We start from the raw sequence: 22,391 nt of genomic DNA, 5'->3' as shown, positions 1-22,391 counted from the left end.
GGATGAAAGAAACAATATTAATAAACATGCAGTTATAGTACTCTTGGTAAAGGGGTTTCAGTGCCCAGAGACATAATAATTTTAGTTACAGTAAAAGTTTGGCCTCTTATAAGTGCAAAAAGTACAAATATTAAACATTTCATACAGTTTATCTAGAAAGCAAAAGCAAAAATACAATAACTGCGCAACATACTTAAAAAAAAAGCAAGCCGTGATATTCTAGTGGGCCTTAATAAGACTAAAATATACTCGAAAATACTCTGACATAAGGTTGACGGCTATCTGAGATCGAAATTTTCAGCTCATGCATAAAGTGGCTCTAGGAATCACTAAGCCTCAATAAAAATGGAAACATGCAGTAAAAGCCCTTGGAGAGTTGTGGTGATCACATCATATGAAAAACATGCAAGAACAAGAATATATGGAACCCTACTCATATATTTAGGAAACTTTACCTACCCTAACAGTAAGAAAATACCTAGGAAACTCTAAAATAAGCAAACTTTCCTACGAAGCAAACCAAAAATAGCGTAGTGGAAGTCAATAAACCCTAACAACAACAACAAGATTCAACAACTACATCAAAACAAAAACAACAACAATAATAATAATACTAATAATAATAGTAATAATAAAGTTTGTGGGTACAGTTTTACTTAAAAGTACTTCTTCCTTAGTGATTAGAGAAATTTTTTAAATAAAGAACAAAACTCAAAGTTAAGAATTAATAAATATAAGATACAAAAGGCAATAAATAGAAAAATTAATAAAAGAAGTTGAAAAAATTATCTTTGCAAGTCTAAACTGGAATAAACACTCCTGCCAGAATAGATGAAATTGTGATATTAGAGTAAAAATGGAAATAAACTTTTAAAATAACAAGTTAAAAGTTGAAAAATGTCTTTGTGAGTCCAAAATTTAATAAAAAATGTTGCCTGAATAGAAGAAATTGTGATATTAGAGTAAAAAATGGAAATAAACTTTTAAAATATCAAGTTAAAAGTTGAAAAATGTCTCTGTGAGTCCAAAATTTAATAAAAAATGTTGCCTGAATAGAAGAAATTGTGATAATAGAGTAAAAAATAAACCTAAATTTCAGCTAAAGTTGAAGAAACACAGTTTGTGTGTCTAAATTGCCATGCGAACTCTTGCTTGAATCGTTCAAATAGCGTTTTCTGAGTAAAAATACACAAAAAATGCGAAATATTGTCCCTAACAGTAAAAACATCTGGTCAATTTTACGTGAATCCTGATGAATATAAGGCAATAATCAAATGGTCCGTGGTTCGCAACCCCGAAATAAGGGCAAATAGTGGCTGGCATCCACTTTAACTTGTAGATACTGGAACTGAATGTTCTTAGTTCAGCCAAATTCCTTACGGTTTTGGTCAAATAGTCTTTGCAATGTTACGAAAGGCGGCAGAAATACCGCGTAGATTACTTCCACCAAATAAAATTGGAACCTCAAAGGAAATCAATACTCGTGTGTAAAAATTTGGCGACACTTGCCTTCCATTCAACTTCGGAAGAAGACCAATCGAAGGGGACCGTAACAATGGCGACCCTTTCTTCCCCACGCGTATCCATGAACGCGCGCGGTTTGGGGGTGCCGATGAATGCAACCACATAACAGGTTCTTCCGTAACAGGTTAATATTATTAACATGGATTCCGCTCGCATACTTCGTTTGCATATAGGATACATCGTTCAATTTCTTCGCCTTTAAAGCGAACATGTGTTATAATATCTTCTACCTCCGATCGAACGCGTCGACACCGGTTGAATTCGGGTAAATCTGGATCCTTAATTATACCAAATATGACTCACCACCGACGCCAAAATGGCCGGACGTGACGCCTTAGAATAGGCCGAAAATGTGTTTTGTACATTAATGGAAAAACCATTAATTCCAAGTTCCCACGTGTGCATAAAGCACCCCTGACTCATATCCGGCAGAAACGCATATATAATATACAACAATAGTGTTAGAATAGTCCGAAAACGAACTCCACAATAGTGTCTTTTGTACCTTAATGGAAAAACCATTAATTCCAAACTCCAACGTCTGTATAAATCATCTGTGACTCATATCCGGCAGAAACGCATATATAATATACAACAAAAGGTTAGCTTAGGTCAAAAACGGAATACATAATAGTATCTTTTGTGCACTAATGGAAAACCATTAATTTCAAACTCACACGTGTGCATGAGTCATCGATGACTCATCTCCTCCTCCACCCCCGACACGTGTCGCCACGTGGCGCTAGATTAATTAACAATAGCGTCACCCCTCAAAATGAATAAAAAAGCCATTAATCATAATTAAAAATAACAGATAATCGAAGAAAAACGACTTTATCTCGGGCCAATTCTACTGTCAAATTATTATCAAACATGATGAAAATGTGACAGTGTTTCACATTTATTATTTTGGTTAATGTGCGTAAAAATCTTGCATACTGGAAACTACAGGGAAACATTATGAAGCACGATTTATAAAGGACTCCCTTAATCAGCTCTGCAGAGAGGCTCAAAGCTGTTGGTACATATTAATCGTCTATTAACATTATCGACCTGTAAATATCAAGTAGATACAGTCCCGACTAGACTTTATCTTTGTATTCTTTGGCAGCCCGGAAAGGTTATTATCGAAATACTTTTATTTGTCGATGTTTCTTGAACTTTTTTTGTTCGTTGGAGTTTCAAGATATCGTCCCTTTCCTGTTACTTATAGCTTTTGCTATATCTGTCAATGCGACACAATCTATTAAAAATTTGCCCCCTCCCCCTGGGATTGACTTTGCCCCCCTACTAAGAAACTAAGAATTCCTGGCTACGGGCCTGAATTAGGGATGTGCAGGACGGAAAACTTTTGATCGGGACGGGATGGGGAAGGAAATATTAATAATCCCGCTGTTCGGAGCTGGAAAAAAATCTCCATTTACCAACCAGGTCGAAAAATTTTCGAAATTTCCCGCTGCGTTGAAAATCTCGAATTGTACACACTATTTCTCCTTGAAGTGATTGATTTTGCACCTCTAGAATAAAAACTGCTAAATTTAAATAAATTTCAGACACTTGTAGGGCAGAAAATATATCAATAATTATAATTTTTAAATAGGATCTTTTGAAATTTCTAGGCTGTTTGGCATTACGAAAAGTCGGGAAATCGTTTCACAAAGTCGGGATCTGACCTTGATAATTCAACCGTCATTTTGAATTATTGTTGTTATTATAATTATAATAAAAATAATAATAAATTGACCAGAGCCAGAGGTACCATGAAGGACGGTAGATTCAGTGGTCTCTGACTTTGTGCATCGTGAAGCACAAAAAAAAGAAAGAACAGTTCATCAACAAAGTGATAAATGTTGATTGAAAGGAAGCAAGGCGAATCCAGTTTCTATCTAAATAGTGGACTCTATTCTGAACTTGTATAAAACACCAAAGTATTTTCAATTTAATTTGAATGTTATGATTTGTGTAATAATTATATTTATTATTATTATTATAAAAGTTTCTGTGATTCTGCTCCCCTGAGAAAAAAAATCCTGGGGGCGCCCTTGATTAATGATAGGCCTATTAAATTCTCGTGATTAACCCTCGAATTCTTGCTAGTGCACAGACTTTATTTGTGTACACTTTATAGTGTACAAACTTTGTGTTAGGCCTACTTATTTCATTATAATATGATATGGAGATGTATTTTCCGTAAATAAAAAATGTGTTTCGTTGATGTTGCGCAGGTAAGGTGAAAAACAAATGAGAACGGTTGCCCGACTGCGACTAATTACTTCGTCTGCTCTGCTTCTGCAATGTTTTGATAAGTGAAAGTGATGGCGGTGTGTCATTGGAAACGCCTATGCAAAACTGAACAGCAGTGAAGAAGCAAATTTTCGTAGTAATTATTTGCTGCCTTCCAAATTTTGTAATATAAATTTTCCTATCTTGTTCTTTGTTTGTTGTAGAACTAATGAAATAACAAAAATGCATTCATTATGCAGAAGAACTAAAAGTTGTTCTTGGAGATAACATTTTCTTATCTCTATAAACAAATTAAAATTGGAACTTCAAAAAAGGCATGGGGTGAGTATGCACTTGCAAAGTTAAAGATTTTTAAATGTTATTTTATAACAGACATTTACCGTTATTTTAATGTACATAAAAATGTATATAGGTACTGTACTCGATGGTAAGAATTAAAGACGTGCTATATTTGAAATTTTGTTTACTTACATTTCCACACATATGTGCTCATATTATCTGGCGATAGAGCACATATCACTATGGGGTTTGGAGGGGGAACTTCTATTTATTTAGTGGTATAAAAAAAAAGTAGTATTGTATTGCGAGTGTTTATTTTAGCACTCCTAGAATAAAAACTGCTAGTTTTCAATTAATTTCAAACACTTATAGGCACTCCAAGATGTGCAATCTTATGAATTAATAAAATGTAATGACTGTATCAGCACTATGGCTATTTGCCTCATCAGATTATGTGGGATAAAAACCCCTTAATAAGAATCCATTCCTGAAATTAGATCTGGATAAGTCTTCTCGAAAGTGCAAGGTTATGAATGACAATGATCTGATTGCTTATTGTGTGTAACAATTTTTAAAAGTTCAACAGGAAGACATTTAGAATACTGGAAGTGAATGCTGTGCTTTTTGAAGGGCTGAAAAATATATTGCTGCTGTCCTGAGCAATTTTGGCTTAATTGAAGATGATGGGAGTGTTCCCCGATTTGTTTGAAATTTTGTATACTTTCTATATGAGGCCTCCTGAACACGAATCTGATATTACAATTTTCCGGTCACGTCTGTAACTTGAAAATTTCACGTAATGTTAGGTTAGGTTTGGCAAACATACTTCAAATAACACTAAGCTTACCTTCAAAATCTGTAGTGTTTACAATCCAACGGTGGATACAGTGTTGCCACACTTAAAATCCACACTCAACATGTTCCTCTCCTTCCTGGTTGTAGCTGTCACTGTCGTTCTGCTCATCGCGTTCTTTTAATGGATCGTACAGTTGCACAACATTTACAATCTTCACACTCTGCTGTCCTGCCATTCTCAACCGGTTCGTCCTCTTCAAGTGACAAATACACTGTGTGGCAACACTGTAGACAGCACAACTCAGTGCCTACATTCCACAAGACATGGCTTCCTCACTTCTTTCCGGAGAAATATCGCCATTATGAAAAGCAATATATTACACCTTACACACGTAATATCCAAATTTCAAACCGTGACCGGGACATCTGAACCTTTGATACTTCATCCGGAAAACTTATTTGGTTACTACATTCTCTAGTAAATAAATCTGAGAACACTCCAGTCACCTTCAAGTCCTCCGCATTTTTTTTCATCTGTAAATACTACTAAAAAGGTATAAATAATATCAACGTAGTGTATTGACTGTAATGCTAAGAGCACCAAACCTGACCTAACCTACTCATGTAAGCAAATAGGAGGTTACACAATCAGAACTTGAGCTTGTCAACTTGCATAGATTTTAGGGTCCAACTTCCAATTATTTAATTCCGAATTCATTGTGGTACACATGCATTTTTCATGGTTTGATTTATATTGATGTCTGTTAACACATACTTTGATCACTTGATGTGTATTTTCATTAAAATTTTAGTGTCCCCCTAAACGTCTGAAATTCCTTTATTTTCTTCTTTTTCACATTGGTACTTACGTATTCTGCATTCCTAAGGATTCTTGAAATTGGCATTTTGTTTTTTGACGCAAATAATCTCAATCAAGATATCGAGTAATTCTTGTTTTTTCGTTTTTGCTTGCGTTGCAAGCAATATGGTGGAGAAATGTTGACTAGCATTGTCGATGATCAGTGGTTATGCAGTGTTGCAATGTTCGTCATCGAAAAATACCTACTTTCGTGTTACTTATTTTGTATTTTTTTCCAGGTTCGAAAACCCCACGAACCATGCACGGATAGCCCCACGAACCAAGCACGGCACGGTTAGGTTAGGCAAACATAGATAAAATTGTCATGTTCTTTGAAAACAACGGTGTGGTTGGAAACACTCTCCGGGCGTTACATCATCGAACGCACGCAACATTTGATTCACGTAGTGGAAGGACATAGAGGCAACAGCTTTCGTGCATTGGAGAGACATTAATCTTCAAAAATACATGATTTACCGGCAAAATAAATTAAGGGATGGGAAAAAACACGTCCATAAGTTTCGAGCATACTAAAATTTTACCGTATTTTCTTGAGAATGTTTTTTCACTTCCATAGTGAATATTCCTATAGGATTCTTCTTGTGCAACCAGACATTCATTTACTGTTGTGGTTACAGACTGCTGCTGCCATCTAGTTCTCAATGTATGTGGTGTAGTTAGGTTAGGAGAGTTAGGTTTAGAGCTCTGAGTATACAAATAACATACCTAAATGGTTTTGAGGTTAGGTTAGGTGGGCCAGGTTTAGGGCTCTTAGCATTACAGTAATTTCCTTAAATGCTTTTAACATCTCATTCAGTTGGTGCTGGTCTCAAGCACAAACCCCTTTGAGCCTTGTGTCGGGAGTAGTCTGTGGAATACTGACAGTCAGTTGGAAACCAGGATATTTGCATAAGGTACCTTTTACATCTTATTTTCGCTGATAAATATGACTTTTCGAAACTACAAATGGTGCTAATGACTCTCAAAAAGCTTTTGCAATCATTTCCACTATTCTTTTTTCTATGAACGAAAAATGTCTTGTTGGTGGGAAATGTGAATGCTAGTGTAAGGTTGTTTTTATGTCTTTTTTTGCCAATAAATTGCACTTTTCTAAACTCCAAACAGTTGTAATTACTTTCACCAAGGTTCAACTTTACTGTAACAATCATTTCTATAACCCTGCAATACTTTGTCTTCTCCTATCATTAAACATTCAGAACTGTTACCAATGCAAGGTTGGTTCATTTCTCAAATATCTTTGTAAACCTCCGTGATTAAGGAGTAAAACATGGGCATTCGTTCTTGACTTAGTTTGTGATCCATTCCCATTTTGTGATTACATATTAACTTAAATTGAGTGGTCGACTTAATCTTTTTCCTGAATTTTCAGAGTTCAAATCCCAGTCTTAGCGGAGTTGTTCATAATTTCCTGTAATAACATCATCATTCAAACTCATATTATCAATTATCTAAAAGTGACACAAAATATGAAAATTTCAAACAAGAGAAGTTTTTAATCCTTGTATTATTAGATTCCTATCTAGTAATTATTATTGTTAGCAGTATGAGTAAGTTTACATCACATTTGCTTCTTTTTTTAAAATTTTTGCTGTACCCTTGACCTTCTGTACCCCCTGGAGAATGTGAAATATTTTGCATGGTTAATGAAGATTTTGTTGTTCATGAATGTTTTCAGTTGATTTTAGCTTTTGGAAATGTGTTCTTGTGAACTAAAAGTACATCTGTTACCTTGGCGTGTTACTTTACCATGTAGCAGAACAGCATGAAGGCTTGGCGCAAGTGAGTATAGCATCCAAAATGACTTTCCATAACAGCAGCTATATTTTTACGTCGTTAGGTTAGGATTGTTAGGTTTGGTACTGTTAGTTATTTTCGACATGTTTTTCACTATTTTAGTGTGCATGCAAACAGTTTTTACTAACAAAAAGGGGCGCAAATACTCTGAAATTGCAGGTTTTAACTTACGTGGGCCATTCTTTGGCATCTAATATATCCGTTATTTGTGCTTTCCTAAAGCTGGTACCACTTTTACATTACGTCAAACATTGAAGTCTGTCGATTAAATGAAAATTCGACGTAATTCTCGAAGGGGTACAGTGGGTAAACTCCGTAGTGCTGTAGTAGTGCCGTAGTAGAGTGATTTCTACTTAAAATCAAGATAGAGAGTTAATATATTTGTTTTGTCATGCATAGTATGAATTATAAATGTATATATTTCTTTTGCAGATAGTTGAGGAGTATAACTCCTTGGAAAACAACAAGTGTCCTTGCACCATAGCAGCCATCATGACTATGTCAGTGAAGAGGAAGAAGATTTGCCTATTTTCTGTGGGCTCGGTACTTGTAGTTGTTGGAGGAGTAATGGGGTACATGTTCCCCACTTTGTTTCAAATATTACTGAGAAGTGTAAGTACAAATTTGTAGTGTTGTTTTTTAATATGGGGTGTTCTTGAAATATGTCAAGGACAGTTTTCAAGTGTTTTTAACCCAACCCTCTACCTAATCCTCATATTACACTTTGCAACGCAGCATTATGTTTTAATGCTTAGAAAGATTTTTGATCCTGATGACGGGGGCAGTTGTACCCTGAAACGTAGTTCTTCAACCATTGCATACTCACTTACGTAAGTAGTTTTTTAAAGTAATTTTATACTATTTTTAGTATTGTTTATGTTTAGTTTTTAACAAGACCTGGCTGAATGATACTGTGAGTGACACTGAATTTCCTTTCGCCAAGCACTTTAACAATTTTAGAAACAAATAAAACATTAAATTGCTGACCAAGGCAAACTTTTATAGTATAAAAATATACATAAAAACGTAACGTTTCCACCCTGTAACAGGTTCTTCTTCAGACGAAACTTCACAATAAATTGATGAAAGTTACAAATCATCATCTTATATATACACTCCCAGACAGGGTCCATCATAACATAACATTACGTTTTTATGTATATTTTTTAAGCTATAAAAGTTTGTCTTGGTCAGCATTTTAATGTTTTATTAACATGGAAACAAGGCTTAACAGTGTTACTTTTAGAAACGACCGTCTAAATCAACATGGGGGTGGTGTTATGTTTTGTGCAAACATGAAATGGAACTGTAAACTACGTGGTGGTCTGAGTCGATCCTGTGAAATAATTTGGCTGGAACTTCATATTCAGAAAGGTAAAAAACTTCTTCTTGGTTCCTACTATGGCCCGCACAAAAACTCTCCCCTACATATCCTTGAAGCTTGCAGGGATTCGGTGTTGGCAGCCATGAAGTGTGGAAATGCCCTGTTGTGTAGTGACTTCAATGTTTCGATTGACTGAGAAAATCCAACCACCGGAAGTGCAAATTGCTCAAATGACAAATGGTTTATAGACAGTTTCATACACGGCATTGGGTTGAAGCAACATAACAAGCACAAAACACGTGGAGAAAGTAATTTGGACTATGTGTTGGCAACACTGTGTGAAATGGAGGTAACTCCACAAAGTTACCCTCAGACCATGCCTGTCTTGATGTCCCTGTGCACCTTCCGTCCGCTAAGAAGGTCAAAAACCTCCACCCTCAGAGCGGACCACGCCACCTGTGGTGAAATGCTCCCTGGAATAAAGCTTTGCAGCGTTGATGCTGATAGCTTGCAAACCCAGCGGCCTGTGGTGTTTGGATATGAAAAAAAGCTGAACCTTCTCACCATACCAAGCTCTGTAGAATTCAAGATGTGGCTGATTGCTCAAGTCAGGCAACAACCACACAATGCAGTCATTGGTATTCTGCGAAAACCTGTTTAATTTTTTAAGCAAATTGTGATTGCATCAGATTTCTTGCATTACTGATGTACAAAATAAGTTCCTATACATATGTGAGGAAACAATTTAGAAAAAATATGTAACTATATTATTAAATTCTTGCATTACTAATGTACAAAATATGTTCATATACATATGTGAGGAAATAATTTAGAAAAAATATATAACTATATTATTAAAGACTTTTCTTTTAAAATATTTGGTTGTGCAACAATATCATCAGCCACCACTATTGAGTCAGTTTGCGATATATATTCTGAAGGTTTTAGGTTAGAGTTGTGGTCAGAAAATGGTTGTCTCACTATTTTATGTATTCAACATGTAGACAGATCTTTCCTTGTAACTAATCTGTTCATTACTTCTTATTCTGCATGTCCAATATCATTAATAGAAATTAATTTTTTTTACAGGAACTTGCATTAACAAACTCATCAAGGAGTTACGGCCTGTGGAAGGAGACTCCAATTCCATTATTTATAGAGTTCCATATGTTCAATTGGACCAATCCTGAAGAGACTTTAAATAAAGGCGAAAAGCCCAACTTTGTTGAAATGGGACCATATGTTTTCAGGTACTGGATGTAGTGTTTTTTAAGGTTAGCGCCGATCAGTCAGTCAGCAATAACATACTGATTAAATTGTCAGTAACTTTGCTTATCCCATATTTCTGTAAATAGTGAGCAACTTGCTTGTATATTTTGGCATTTTCTAATTTATCAAGTAGATACGTTAAAAAGACTGAACACTGTGTTTCTGGAGTTAGGTTTTTCTGGTTTTCACATGACGAATTGTGATGATGGGGGTGAATGGCGACCGGATGTAATTAATGAGGCAACATTGGCAAAAGAACATATGCCTAATATCGGGTTAATAATTATAGATACTCGAGTTTGGATTCCCAATTAAAGTTGACCAGTAATAATCGTGAAACAAGAAAAGTGCTTTTTTTTTCAATTTGCAAGCCATCGCTCTTTGAAATTCTATAAATTAAAAACAGGTAGTCTGATCGTGGTGAAATTTTAATATGGTGCAGGCAGAAAGGTGTTATACACAACTCTTAATTTTCAGAATTTTAAAATTGGTGAAAAAGCCATTAATTATCAATTTTGTGAAATAACTTTTTCTTAGTATTGTGTAATCTTACAAATACGACTGGTTCTTGTTTTGAAGCTCTTTGCATTTGTTCTTAAAAACCATCATTGTTGTCATTTCACATTGACAAACCGATTTTATACAGATTTTTATTCAACGGAGTAAACATGTGTGTTTGCGGCACATACTGACTTGCTGTGACAGCCCACATTTTGCATGGTTCAATGGACATCGCTGTGTGCGGTCTTGCCACATTCCACATACATCGTTACTCCTTTGAATAAAAATCTGTTTCACAATGTGAATTGACAACAATGATGGTTTTCTTAAAACTGATGCAAGGAGCTTAAAATCATGACCAAGATTGCATTTGTAAGACTACCCAATACTAAGAAAACGTTTCACAAAATTGATAATTAACGGCTTTTTGAACAATTTTAAAATTTTGAAAATTAAGAGTTGTCTAACACACTTCTGCCTGCACCGTATTAAAATTTCATCACAATTGGATCACCTGTTTTTTATTTGTAGAATTTCAAAGAGAGTGACCATTTGCAAAACTAAAAGAACACTTTTTTGTTCTCGCAATGATTAAAAATAGAAGCCATACTAAAAAGAAATATCTGAATAGCCTAGATTAATGCAGAATTGAATAAGCTAAATTTTGATGTAACTCGTTTTTATATAGGTCTACTGGTCAACTTTTAACATATTCGTTGCCGCCTTTAAAATGGCATACTGTTGTCAAGGACCAATTAAGGTTATGTAATTTTGCTTATTTATAGCATAAAATTGATTGATTTATATAAAATACATTGTAAATTTGCAATTTTCATGTAAATTTTACAATGATGCACATGCATGTCACAGGCATATACAAGGTCTGTCTAAAAAGTAGTGGCAAAAGTAGTGGATCAATAACTAAAAAAAAAAAAATATATATTTATGAACATATTTACATTTATCTTAAAGCCCTAAGAGTCCCCTTCAAAATAATCACCATCAGCTTTTATACAGTCTTTCCATCTTTTCACTATATCAGAAAAACAAGAACTGAATTCTTCACGGGTGGCAAGATAATTTGGCAGTAGTAGCCACCTTAATTTCTTCCAAATTTTCAAATCTCTTGCCTTTCAACTCCCTTTTTATCTTGCCAAACAAGAAAAAATCACAGTGGGCTAAATCGGGTGAATATAGAAAGTGTGGCATGACTGTTACCCTTTTTTGTCCCAAGAATTGGTTGACTGATATTGCAGTGTGAGACCTGGCGTTGCACAATGCGAAAACACTTCATTCTTTTGTTAAGGTCCACTGTTAGAATCTGATGAACTATGTCTTTATTTACTGCCAAAGCTTCAGCAATCATCCTTACACTAATTCTCCGGTCATTTTGCACCATTTCTTTCACCTTTTGCACTAATTCTTCTGTATGAACAGTTTTTGGGTGACCTGATCTTGGCATGTCATTTGTTTCAGTTGTGCCACTCTTAAAAGCAGAAAACCACCGGTGAACTGTTCTTGAGGGTAGGCAAGCTTGTTGGTATGCCTGTTGCAACATTTCATATGCTTCAGTTGCTGTTTTACCCAATAAAAACAAAACCGAATATTGGCTCTTTGTTTTTCACGATTTTCTCATGTAAGTTCGGCCATCCTGCTATTTGTCAATCTGGAAAAAAAATGAAAGAACAATCAAAATTTAAACAAATAGATACAAATTTGGTATCATTTTAAAGGTTAATATCTAATAAATGTGATGACAATAATATTTTTTCAATAAACTCTTTCTAATTTGCGCCACAGAGTCATTGCCACTACTTTTTAGACGGACCTTGTATAAGGTATGCCCAAATGAAAAGGAGACCTTTGCTGTAGTGGCGTTGTATCTAATCGAAGAAGGTAAGTATGTTTGCCAATAGATGGTGTGGTGTTTGTCCCAGTTTGCAGGTGTAGCGAACGGCTTTGCCTGCTGTTTCCTCAGTTGGCGAGAGTTGTATTGCGTGGACCAGTGCATTATGGATTCCTCCAGATCAGCGTAGGACAATGCTAGTGGGAAGTCCTCACACATCCTCCATACAGCCCCAAGATTTCCCCATGTGACTCCCATGTCTTCGGCCCCTTAAAACAATCACTGAAAGGTCAATGGTTCACTTGTGACAAGGAAGTGCAGAACACCGTGGAAAACTGAATCCGTAAGCAACCCAGGAGTTTCTACACTGAAGCCATCCACTACTTTCCTACGCACTGGGATCAGTGCATCAATATCAATGGCAATTATGTGTAGGTATCATGTTACACATTAACTGTAATTCACATATTATGTAATGCAAATATTCTTTAGATATAACCATAGTCTCCTTTCTCATTTGGGCATACATTATAGTATGAATTATTGTTACTCTGTGCCACATGTCGTGCAAATGCATCATGTTTTATTGACAAGATAGTTTTTATTTTCGCACAGCATCACAAACACCCATGCCCAAGCCAGGTTTCGAATCCAGGACCTCTAGCATCGTAGCATGCTTTGCTTACCACTACACCACAGAGGCCGGCAATATTTTGTTACATTGAAAGAATCAGTTGTAAAACAACGTTACATTTATAGGTTTGCTAGTGAAAGTCCAATGATAAATTTCGAAAGATCCCATACATTTACTTCGCTTGTGGTCAAGAGCAAAACAAGCTTCAGTGAAAAATCCCAACTCTCCTGGACGTTCTAAACAACAAAATGCAGTGTTTTTTTCTCTATTGTTACAGGAAATAAAAATTGTAATGTTTCAGACTAGCAATGTTACAAAGGGGAAAAAAACTATTAATTTCTTTGCTGTCAAACGATGCCTTGATGCATGAGAAAAGGAACTATAATGCCATTCGATGCTACAATGCTAAGAGAAACACGCAAATGAGAAACCAAGCTAATGTTTATTTCAAACAATCCTTCAGCAATGTGCCTTGAAAGACTTACAAGCCTGCTGTGCAGTGCTGCTGATGGGCAAGCATTCAAGGAAGTAATACGTATGATTAGAGGCACATATTTTTGGTAAATAAAAAGGCAAATTTTCGGTACAAAAACTGAGTCAATTTCGGGTTCAAAAGCGGTAAATAAAATAAAATATCGGTGTTATAGAGGTGAAAAAATGGATGAAAAGTGGTATATAAAAAGACATATTGGTTTTAAAATTGTGAAAATAATCCTAAATTTGATTTAAAAACTACACTTATTCCACAGAATTAACATTTCACTTCTAATAGCACATTTATGTAGTTAACAGAGTATTAAGTTTATTTCTGTGTAAAGGGGTCCATTTTTGCTTCTCCAATATTAACAGCAGAATTAATCAATTTTCCGGGAATTGCATAACTCTCAGGATAATTCAGACCTCTGAAGGTGTCACGTCGGTATATAAACGGTAAATTTCATGTTTAAGAGTTAATTTCGCTTTTTGCAGTTCATTTCGCATTATTTCGTGACAAAATATGGTCACAAAATGCACCTCACACCTTTCAAAAACATGAAAAATTAACACTACAATGTGTTTTTTCAAATTTCGTTTTTTCGTCAAAAACTAAATATGCATGCCCCTACGTATGATGCATATGTGCGTGAAATGCACACAGCTACAACCCCACATGACGCACATATGCGTCACCGGCAGCGAATGTTTTAATTGGAGTCCAAACTCAAATATCCATAATTTTAATCTGACAGTAGGTCAGAACTCAAACCATAAGCGTCGTTGGTAGGATTGTAAGTAAGGAGTACAGCACTCTAAATATTGTGTAAATTATGCAAAATGTGTCTACACACATGCTCATAAATCAAATAAAATATCAACATGTAGGGAACAAATGGATTTTGTAAAGTAATTCTCTCATATTACGTTATGAGTGGTTAAAGCAAAACTCTGATAGATTGATTTTGTGTGGTTCAATGTAAATCTTATACAGTGGATCCTCAATTTTAGTTTTTCGGGGGACCAAGCCAAAAGTACTTAACATGCGGGAAAATGTGGCTGTGTTGGGAGCATCCAGATTATGTTATGAGGGAAAATGTTAAAATCCGGGTTCCACTGTATGTATTAAAATTTGTAAATATTGTGAATTGCTTTGGCTTGTTACAATTTTCAAGTATTGGTATTGGTTCAAAGTGATATAATCTCAACCCTAGTCAAATCCTAGTGTAATTGAAATAACTCTACTATAAGTGTGTTCACATGGATAATCTGAAAAGAAGTTAACAATTGCAGGGGTGTATGTAACTATCTTTCTTCTCATATTTCAGAGAGCATCATGAACGAATGAAGTTGCATTGGCACCCGAATGATACGATAACATTCCAAACAAACAGGACATGGCATTTTATGCCAGAAATGTCGAAAGGTTCACTGAGCGATAAGGTCACAAACCTCAATGTTATTGCATTGGTAAGTATTGCCATGTATCACTGAGGCTAGGTTATTTTGAAAAGTAAACCTGATGTGTATGGTGACATGTTACAACCACCTTTCGGGGCTGAACTCCTACCAGAATCTGGGCCCATAAGAGGTACTTAAAGCTCGGTGTAACAGTAACTCAACTTTCAGTAATCAAAATTCGACAACGTAATTCATTCTACCAATACATTTATTCAAATCGATAAGTTACTTAATTACATAGTTTGGGTTCAACATTTACGTAAGAAGAAACATTCAGTGGGAGGGGGAGGGAGAGAGAGGGGGGGTAAGTTTCTTTCTTGAAAGTGGTAATTTGAAAATTCAAGGCTGTGCATAGTGGCAGAGAGAACCAGTACACGCTGGTAACGTCAGTTGATTTCCCCCTCCATACAATCCCATGCCACATTACTACTTGCACAGAGACTTGTTTTCGTTGGCCTGCTCCAGAGATAGGTTTGTACAAAGTGTAGGTGCAAAGTGTCCCACCTGAAATCACTCACTATGAATATCAAAGCCGGGTCTCTCGTGTGACGGTCAAATGCACTACCAACCTGAACACGTTGGTTCCTGTGTTGTGTATTCCATTTAATTTCACATAAAATTTTATATCGTATGGAATATTATATTTTGGACTATTAAAAATGATACCTACTATGTATGAATCACTAAATGCTTGTGCATAGACTGGAGTTTTTATAGCCAATTTGAATTTAAATGGAAAATAATAGTCCCTCCCTCCCTTCCACCCCTTTGAAACAAAATTCCTTAGCAGTCACTAAGTTATGTAGTACATTAAATAAGAAGCAGAATGAACAGAGGTTGAGGATTTTTAAAATCAATTTCCTTTATTGTTATTTTTTATTTATTTATTATTTTTTATTACAGACAGCTGCACACATGGTGAGAGGAAGGAGTACTGTAATCCAGTGGTTACTCAGTGCAGCATTGACTGAGCTCGAGCACAGGGTTTATTTTACAAAATGCGTGGGCGACTTACTGTTCGACGGAGTTGATGATCCACTCTTAAGTATTGCTGGCAAATTGAATGCAAGCAGCATAAATATTCCATTCACGAAATTTGCCTGGTTTTTCGGGGTAGGTCTTAATTTAGATCTTTCTGTATTGTAACCAAATGATATGTTAATTAAAACATGGGTTATGCCTTGCGTCAACATTATTTATGTTTCCAATGTGTTTGTGTTGAGAAAACTATGTAAGCATATATTTGTAATGTGTCTCAATGTTGTGGTGTTTTCTAAATGCTGTTCTGTAACTGTGATCATGATTTAGGAAGGTGGTGAAATGTTGTTGGTTAATAAAGAGTGAAAGGTACAGTCATAAAAAGTTAAACATTATGTGTCATCATCATCTGGAAGATACAAAATGAGATGCCAGAGGTATTGTCGACTTGCCTGAAAAGCTCCAGGAAAGGTGGAAGTCCTGAACATCATTGTAAATCAGTGTTGGTAATTTTGGGATAATATTTCACTGCCCATACGCGTTTCATATTACATCAATCCATGCATGTCTTTTACTTTTAATGTGGTAATTTTCGAATGATTTTCATGTCTTGAGTTATGTTTATTTTTAAGGGAACTTTCAGACCAAAGTAACAAGTGACATAAAGGTTTCACGCTCAAGTGAGACCCTTCAAGTCTTGAAAAAAGCATTCAGTATATATCCAACCAATCATACTATAGAGAAAATGGCGAAGTCACATGTGACATGTAGCTTATTATGTTAGTCCAGTTTGATATCATGTGTTTATTTCTAGAAGTTTCTTTCCTAGTGCCACTTGTCTGAAAGCAATATTTGATTATTAATTTTCTGTGAAACTTGAAGATGTACAGTGCTAGCATGGGAAGTTTTAATCCTGCACATTTTTTATTATGTGGCATATATTTTCTTATCCATTGCATTTTATTATATAGACTTTACAGTGGAACCACATTTTACATTCCTGGATTTCACAATTTTCCCCACATTGTATATTCAACCTAAATGATCACAACAAAGCAACATGTTACATATTTTTTTTTCTGGCTCCCATGGCAGAGTGGTTAGCACATAACGCTATGATGCCAGGGGTCCCGGGTTTGAATCCCAGCCTGGGCATGGATGTTTGTGAGTGTTCATTCATCACCCATCCCCATCTTCACAAATTAGCCTAAAGTAGCAGAGAAAGCGAAGTAAAATATAGCAAATCAATAAATACATAATTTTTCTGCACCTTTAGTTTTTCCACTTTAAATCTGAGTTTCATTTTATTTTTTAATGTATGTATTAAATGTTCATGTATCTACATTATATAGGATATATTTTTATTATTTTATATTTTATTATATAGTATTTACTTTTCAATAAGTATTATGAATATATTTACAATTAAACATATTAATAAATTTAACTAAATTAAGGTGTAACATACATATTCTGCCAACATTAATAAGAGTAAATAATATAAATATGAGTGAAAGTTTTGCTTACTTTTATTATTGGTTAAGGCACATATTTATTTTATAAACAATATTTCTACTCTTTCTAACAAGTCACTGTTTGAGAAAATAATATGTGCCAGAACCAATAATAAAAGTAAGTGAAAACTAATCACTTATATTATTTATTCTTAAATTAACATACTTAATAGAGATTTTGTGAATAAAACTAAATCATCTTGAAGATGAATATTTAGAAATAAAGCAACACTTATGTCTTATTTCAGAGGAACGGCTCAATAACTTACGATGGAGTTTTCAACATGTACACGGGCAAAGATGACATCAGCAAGCTTGGAATCCTCGACACATGGGATTGGGCTAAGGAAACGCCATTTTATGGTCCTCCTTGTGGCATGGTGAATGGAACTATGGGAGAATTGTGGCCTCCACACCAAGAGAAAAATAACATAACCATGTACTCTTCGGATATATGCAGGTATTTTTTCTTCAGTCAACTGCTCGTAGATGTAATTTGATGTGTTAATACCAACACAATTTAGCCTAATGCTCCATGAAGACTAGGGTTGTAAGTTCGAGTTTTGGATATATTTGTGTTGTACTGTCATCTAATTTCCAATATCGTACATCTCTACTCTGTAATTTACCAGTAGGGTTATAATTATATATCTGTGTAGTAAACCTTCTTGTTAATATAACATTGGTTAGATGTTTGTATCACTAAGTTAAGCTAAACTTGTTCTTCCGTACATTCCTTTTTTTATAGATCTGTTACGCTACATTATACGGAGGAGAAAATGCTTCATGGAGTTACAGGATACAAGTATGTTGCAAACAGAGAACTTTTTGACAATGGCACATATGATGCATCCACAGAATGTTTCTGTGACGGAGAATGTGTTCCAGTTGGGATGCTGAATGTATCATCTTGTCGATTCGGTGCACCAGCCTTTATGTCATATCCACATTTCTATTTGGCGGATAAGTACTACCATACACTTGTCAATGGAATGAAGCCGGAGAAGGATAAACATGAGTTCTACATGGTTCTTGAACCTGTAAGTAGATAAACACTTGCACTTTAATTACAAATTTAATTAGTCTTTTTATTTTTTAAACTTTGATTCATTTATAAATACTCTTGTAAAGCTGGAAATGAATTTCGATTAATGAACACTATGGTAGTTATTTAATGCAGGAATTAAGATAGATAATGGTATATGTACAGGTTGGTTCTATGTGATAGCCTAGTTTTTAAGACTATTTCTGTAATCAACAGGATGTTTATTAGCCAGCAATACCTTGCAATGTGGGAATTGTGTAAATTTTTGCACCTGGAATTATGCATGAATTTTCTTCAGACTTGAAAAATTATTTTTTTCTGACATCCTCTGTAATCTGAATCTGACCCACTGTAACAAACTGACTCACTTCGAGTAATACAAGGTGAGGCAGGAAAACATGATGATTTTTAAAATGATATAACACAGTAAATAAAAAGAGTTTGCCTTTATTCATGTGCTAGGCTTTCAGCCATATGTATGCCATTTTTATTGCAAAAAGAAAAGGTTTACACCAACTTTAACCTTTAGTTGCTGGACCCTCGTGCATGTTGTCTTTCAATTTAAGCCAGTGCCTTTTCAAGCAGGTGCTTTCAAACTTGCCGCAAAATAAAATAAAAATTTTGAAAAAATCGTAACTCTAGAACTAATTGTCATAGAGAGATGAAATTGGTATTGGTTTCTTTCTTAAAGACAGGGCTTTTAGCTGAGTTAACATTTATACATTGCGCCTCCAAATAATAAGTGTTAAAGGAAAATGAAGAAAGTTGATTTTTTTTAATTGTTGTGCTTAATAGACCGAAGTGAAAGAAAAAATGTAGTATGTATTGGTGGTACATTCCTACAAACATGCAAAGTTTTATTGATATCAGACTGATACTTCTTGAGTAAAATTAAATAACATTATATAAAGTGGCAGTTTTGCCAGTTTTGGGACAATGTCCAGAATTTCACTTCTAGCGTCTGCTCTATGGACATTGGATGGACCAACTTTGGCGGGAAGCATGACATAAAACCACTCTATGAGGAACTTTGGGGGGAGGAAAACTGAAATTACGGGGTTCAGAAATTTTGCCTAATTATAGAAAATTTCAAACTTTGGGCCTTTGCCCCCACTTCCCCCTTGGACCCTTAATTCTCGGATGATACTTAAATTGTTGATTTTTACTCATTCTTACATTCAGAATTTAAATTGTTCAAATCCGCTCATACTTCATCCAACCTGTAATTATTTTTTTTATTTTTTTTTTACATAAGATGGAAAAATAGATTCCTATATTATCTGGAATATTCAAAGATTGAAGTATAAGAAATTTTCCATGACGGGTGATAATCACACTGTGACTCCTGAGCGCACGTGTTATAACCACCTGTTGCAAATTCCAACTGCATTTTCTTTATTGCTGAATTTTACTTGTACTTGGGTCGAATTGTGTTGCACTTTTGTTGAACTATAAGCATATTTTCAATACAAAATATTATTATCAGGAATTTATCCAATCATTTTCCTGTTTTTGCATGGCTCTGAAGCCTACCCAGCCTTGTAAATGGGTCAGGTGGGTGTGATGCTGATCACATCATTCCAAGTATGGCCGAGATCAAGAATATGTGAAGCACTATACCTGCACATCACCCAATATACCTTCATGGCATGTGTTCACACGTACAGGGGTAACTTTACCTTACCTTGATGTAGTGTGTCATGTATTCACTTGATATTTCAATCAAATAAACATTGGTTTTCTGCAGGAAATTCATCAAGTAAAATCACATGATATCAAATGGTTTGCATGTTCAAAGTAAAAATTATAAAACTAAAACATGCTGTGTCAGAATTATTTAGTTTTAAGCGACACAAAACACAATAAATTATGTTGTTCAAATTTCATTTTTGCAAATCTTCATTTAGTTTACTTGTTTTTTATTATAATGCATGCCATACACACTCAAATGAAACTACAGTGTGCAGATTATAGTGCTGCATTGAGGCCTTTTTCCTCGATCGTCTAATAGTTCACACGGATGACGCTAGATGGCTTATGGAATGGACAGTTTCTTTGCTAATGCGAATAATGCTCGAACGATCAGTATACGGTTGAAGCCCATTAGTTCATGTGCAGCTGTAATTTTTCTGTAGTAATGGGCTTTCAAATATGGATCGTGAAGTGAAAGATGCAGTGAAATTGAAACTGAAGTGAAAATAAGTCACACATGTTAAAATGTAGTCTATCTAACCAATACATAGCCAAATATGAAAATGAATAGATGATTGTGGGCGGAAACTACCAGGACAGATTTTTATACAAAAAAAATTGTATGATTATTGTCCCGTTGAAATGATATTTGATATTCTATATATTTGAGTGTGGAAGATTTGATCGAGTATTCTCGAGCAAAAGTGGTTCAAGGGAGAACTCTAGTGTAGATATTTTAGCAAAAATGCAGGCTTGACAAGGACTTAAATCTGGGTTTTCTGGTACACCGTGCTTTTGCTTTACCTGCTTTGCTACTAAGTCTCCCCTGATTTTGTTTGATTTTTCACTTCCGCCCTTTCCATTGGTAGAGAAATTTGACGTATGCCAGTAGACCCAAGTTGGAGTCCTGGACAAACTTGCATTTTTTGCTAAAATTGTCTATGTAGTACATCTCCTGCATGTGCCAAATTATAATTACATTTTGTGTTATATGTAAATGATTAATAATTAGAAACTGCCAGTTAGTGTTAATATTCTAATATTGTATTTTCTCTCAGACGTCAGGTGTTCCAGTTGATGTAGCAGCTCGTGCACAATTAAATCTGCTTCTTCAACCGTATGAACATATAGGGTAAGTGCTATATTTATATTGTCTCACACTAAAAAAAAAACACTGGCATTTATGGCAGAGTGATCATGTAATGTGCTGTGAAGCTAGAGGTTCCCGGTTTGAACCCTCCTCATGCATGGGTGTCGTACTGTGTTTGTCCCATGATTCATTTCGGCATTTCATGACTCATCATCACAATTTACCCAAGATGTAGAATAGAGACATAAAATAACCTGAATGGAAATAGAAGTGTGGACTCTAACATAGAAAAAGAATGATGAGAGTTTTTAAACCAGAGCTTTTCAGAAGCACTGAAAATATTAGAAGAATTTGAAAGACAGGTAGGAGTTACAATATTAGTTCAGTTCCCATCCTGGGTTCTTCGTGGGTGTCCAGCCATCAATTTCATGTAATCGTCACTCATGCTCATCATTGCAATTAGTCAAAAGTGGCAGAAAAGCAACACTAAATAACAAAAAATCAAAAAGAACTTAAGGATACATTCATAATGGATGAAGTAAATTCAGTTTAAGTATTACATATGTGAAGTTTCGTGTTTCCGCATTGTAGAATTGGATAGTTTTTTCAGATTAATTTCCAAGGGTCACTGCCTTCATTCACTAAGGCTACAATTTTGTCCAAAATTCTGCCATTTCATTATTTCCATTTTCCTGTATTAATTTAAATTCTGTCACATACATTTTTTTAAAAAAACAATATTTTCACTATGTAGAAATTTCAGTGAAAATTGAAGGTTCTACCAGGACTCGAATGTCAGTTTCTGGCATTGCGTGCCATTGCTGTACCAACTGAGCATCCGAGCAGGCCCTGATTCAGACAATTCCACAAAGGTATAACAGCGACAATGAAAAGTCAGGCAAAATCAGTGCTATGTAGACATTTCTACATAGTACATCTCCTGTGTGTGTCGAATTGCAAAGTAATATTTCAACTATTTCAAACACTCTTCCTCAGGTGCGATAACACTCAGAAACTAATTTTTCGAGAATACAACAAGGTGAAGAA

The 22,391-nt window shown here is 35.1% G+C and overlaps 1 protein-coding gene across 2 annotated transcripts in view; it reads left to right on the top strand.

The window, feature by feature from the left end:
- Positions 1-22,391, top strand: part of crq (croquemort) — a 104,771-nt gene that overhangs the window by 72,604 nt on the left and 9,776 nt on the right. Inside the window, exons 1-8 of one of the 2 annotated variants that reach the window (XM_083122483.1) lie at positions 3,841-4,089; positions 7,949-8,128; positions 9,930-10,090; positions 14,893-15,034; positions 15,929-16,138; positions 17,766-17,977; positions 18,266-18,557; positions 21,313-21,386. In XM_083122483.1, the coding sequence (XP_082978609.1) occupies positions 8,009-8,128; positions 9,930-10,090; positions 14,893-15,034; positions 15,929-16,138; positions 17,766-17,977; positions 18,266-18,557; positions 21,313-21,386 (1,211 nt within the window). In that variant the 5' untranslated portion in view covers positions 3,841-4,089; positions 7,949-8,008. Of the gene's footprint in view, positions 1-3,840; positions 4,090-7,948; positions 8,129-9,929; positions 10,091-14,892; positions 15,035-15,928; positions 16,139-17,765; positions 17,978-18,265; positions 18,558-21,312; positions 21,387-22,391 lie in introns of those variants that run through there. The other variant, XM_083122482.1, reaches the window with a different exon arrangement.

This window comes from Lepisma saccharinum, chromosome 5 (assembly GCF_977018435.1).
Source record: "Lepisma saccharinum chromosome 5, izLepSacc3.1, whole genome shotgun sequence".
Classification (NCBI taxonomy): domain Eukaryota; kingdom Metazoa; phylum Arthropoda; class Insecta; order Zygentoma; family Lepismatidae; genus Lepisma; species Lepisma saccharinum.
This window is presented reverse-complemented; position numbering and strand designations above follow the sequence as displayed.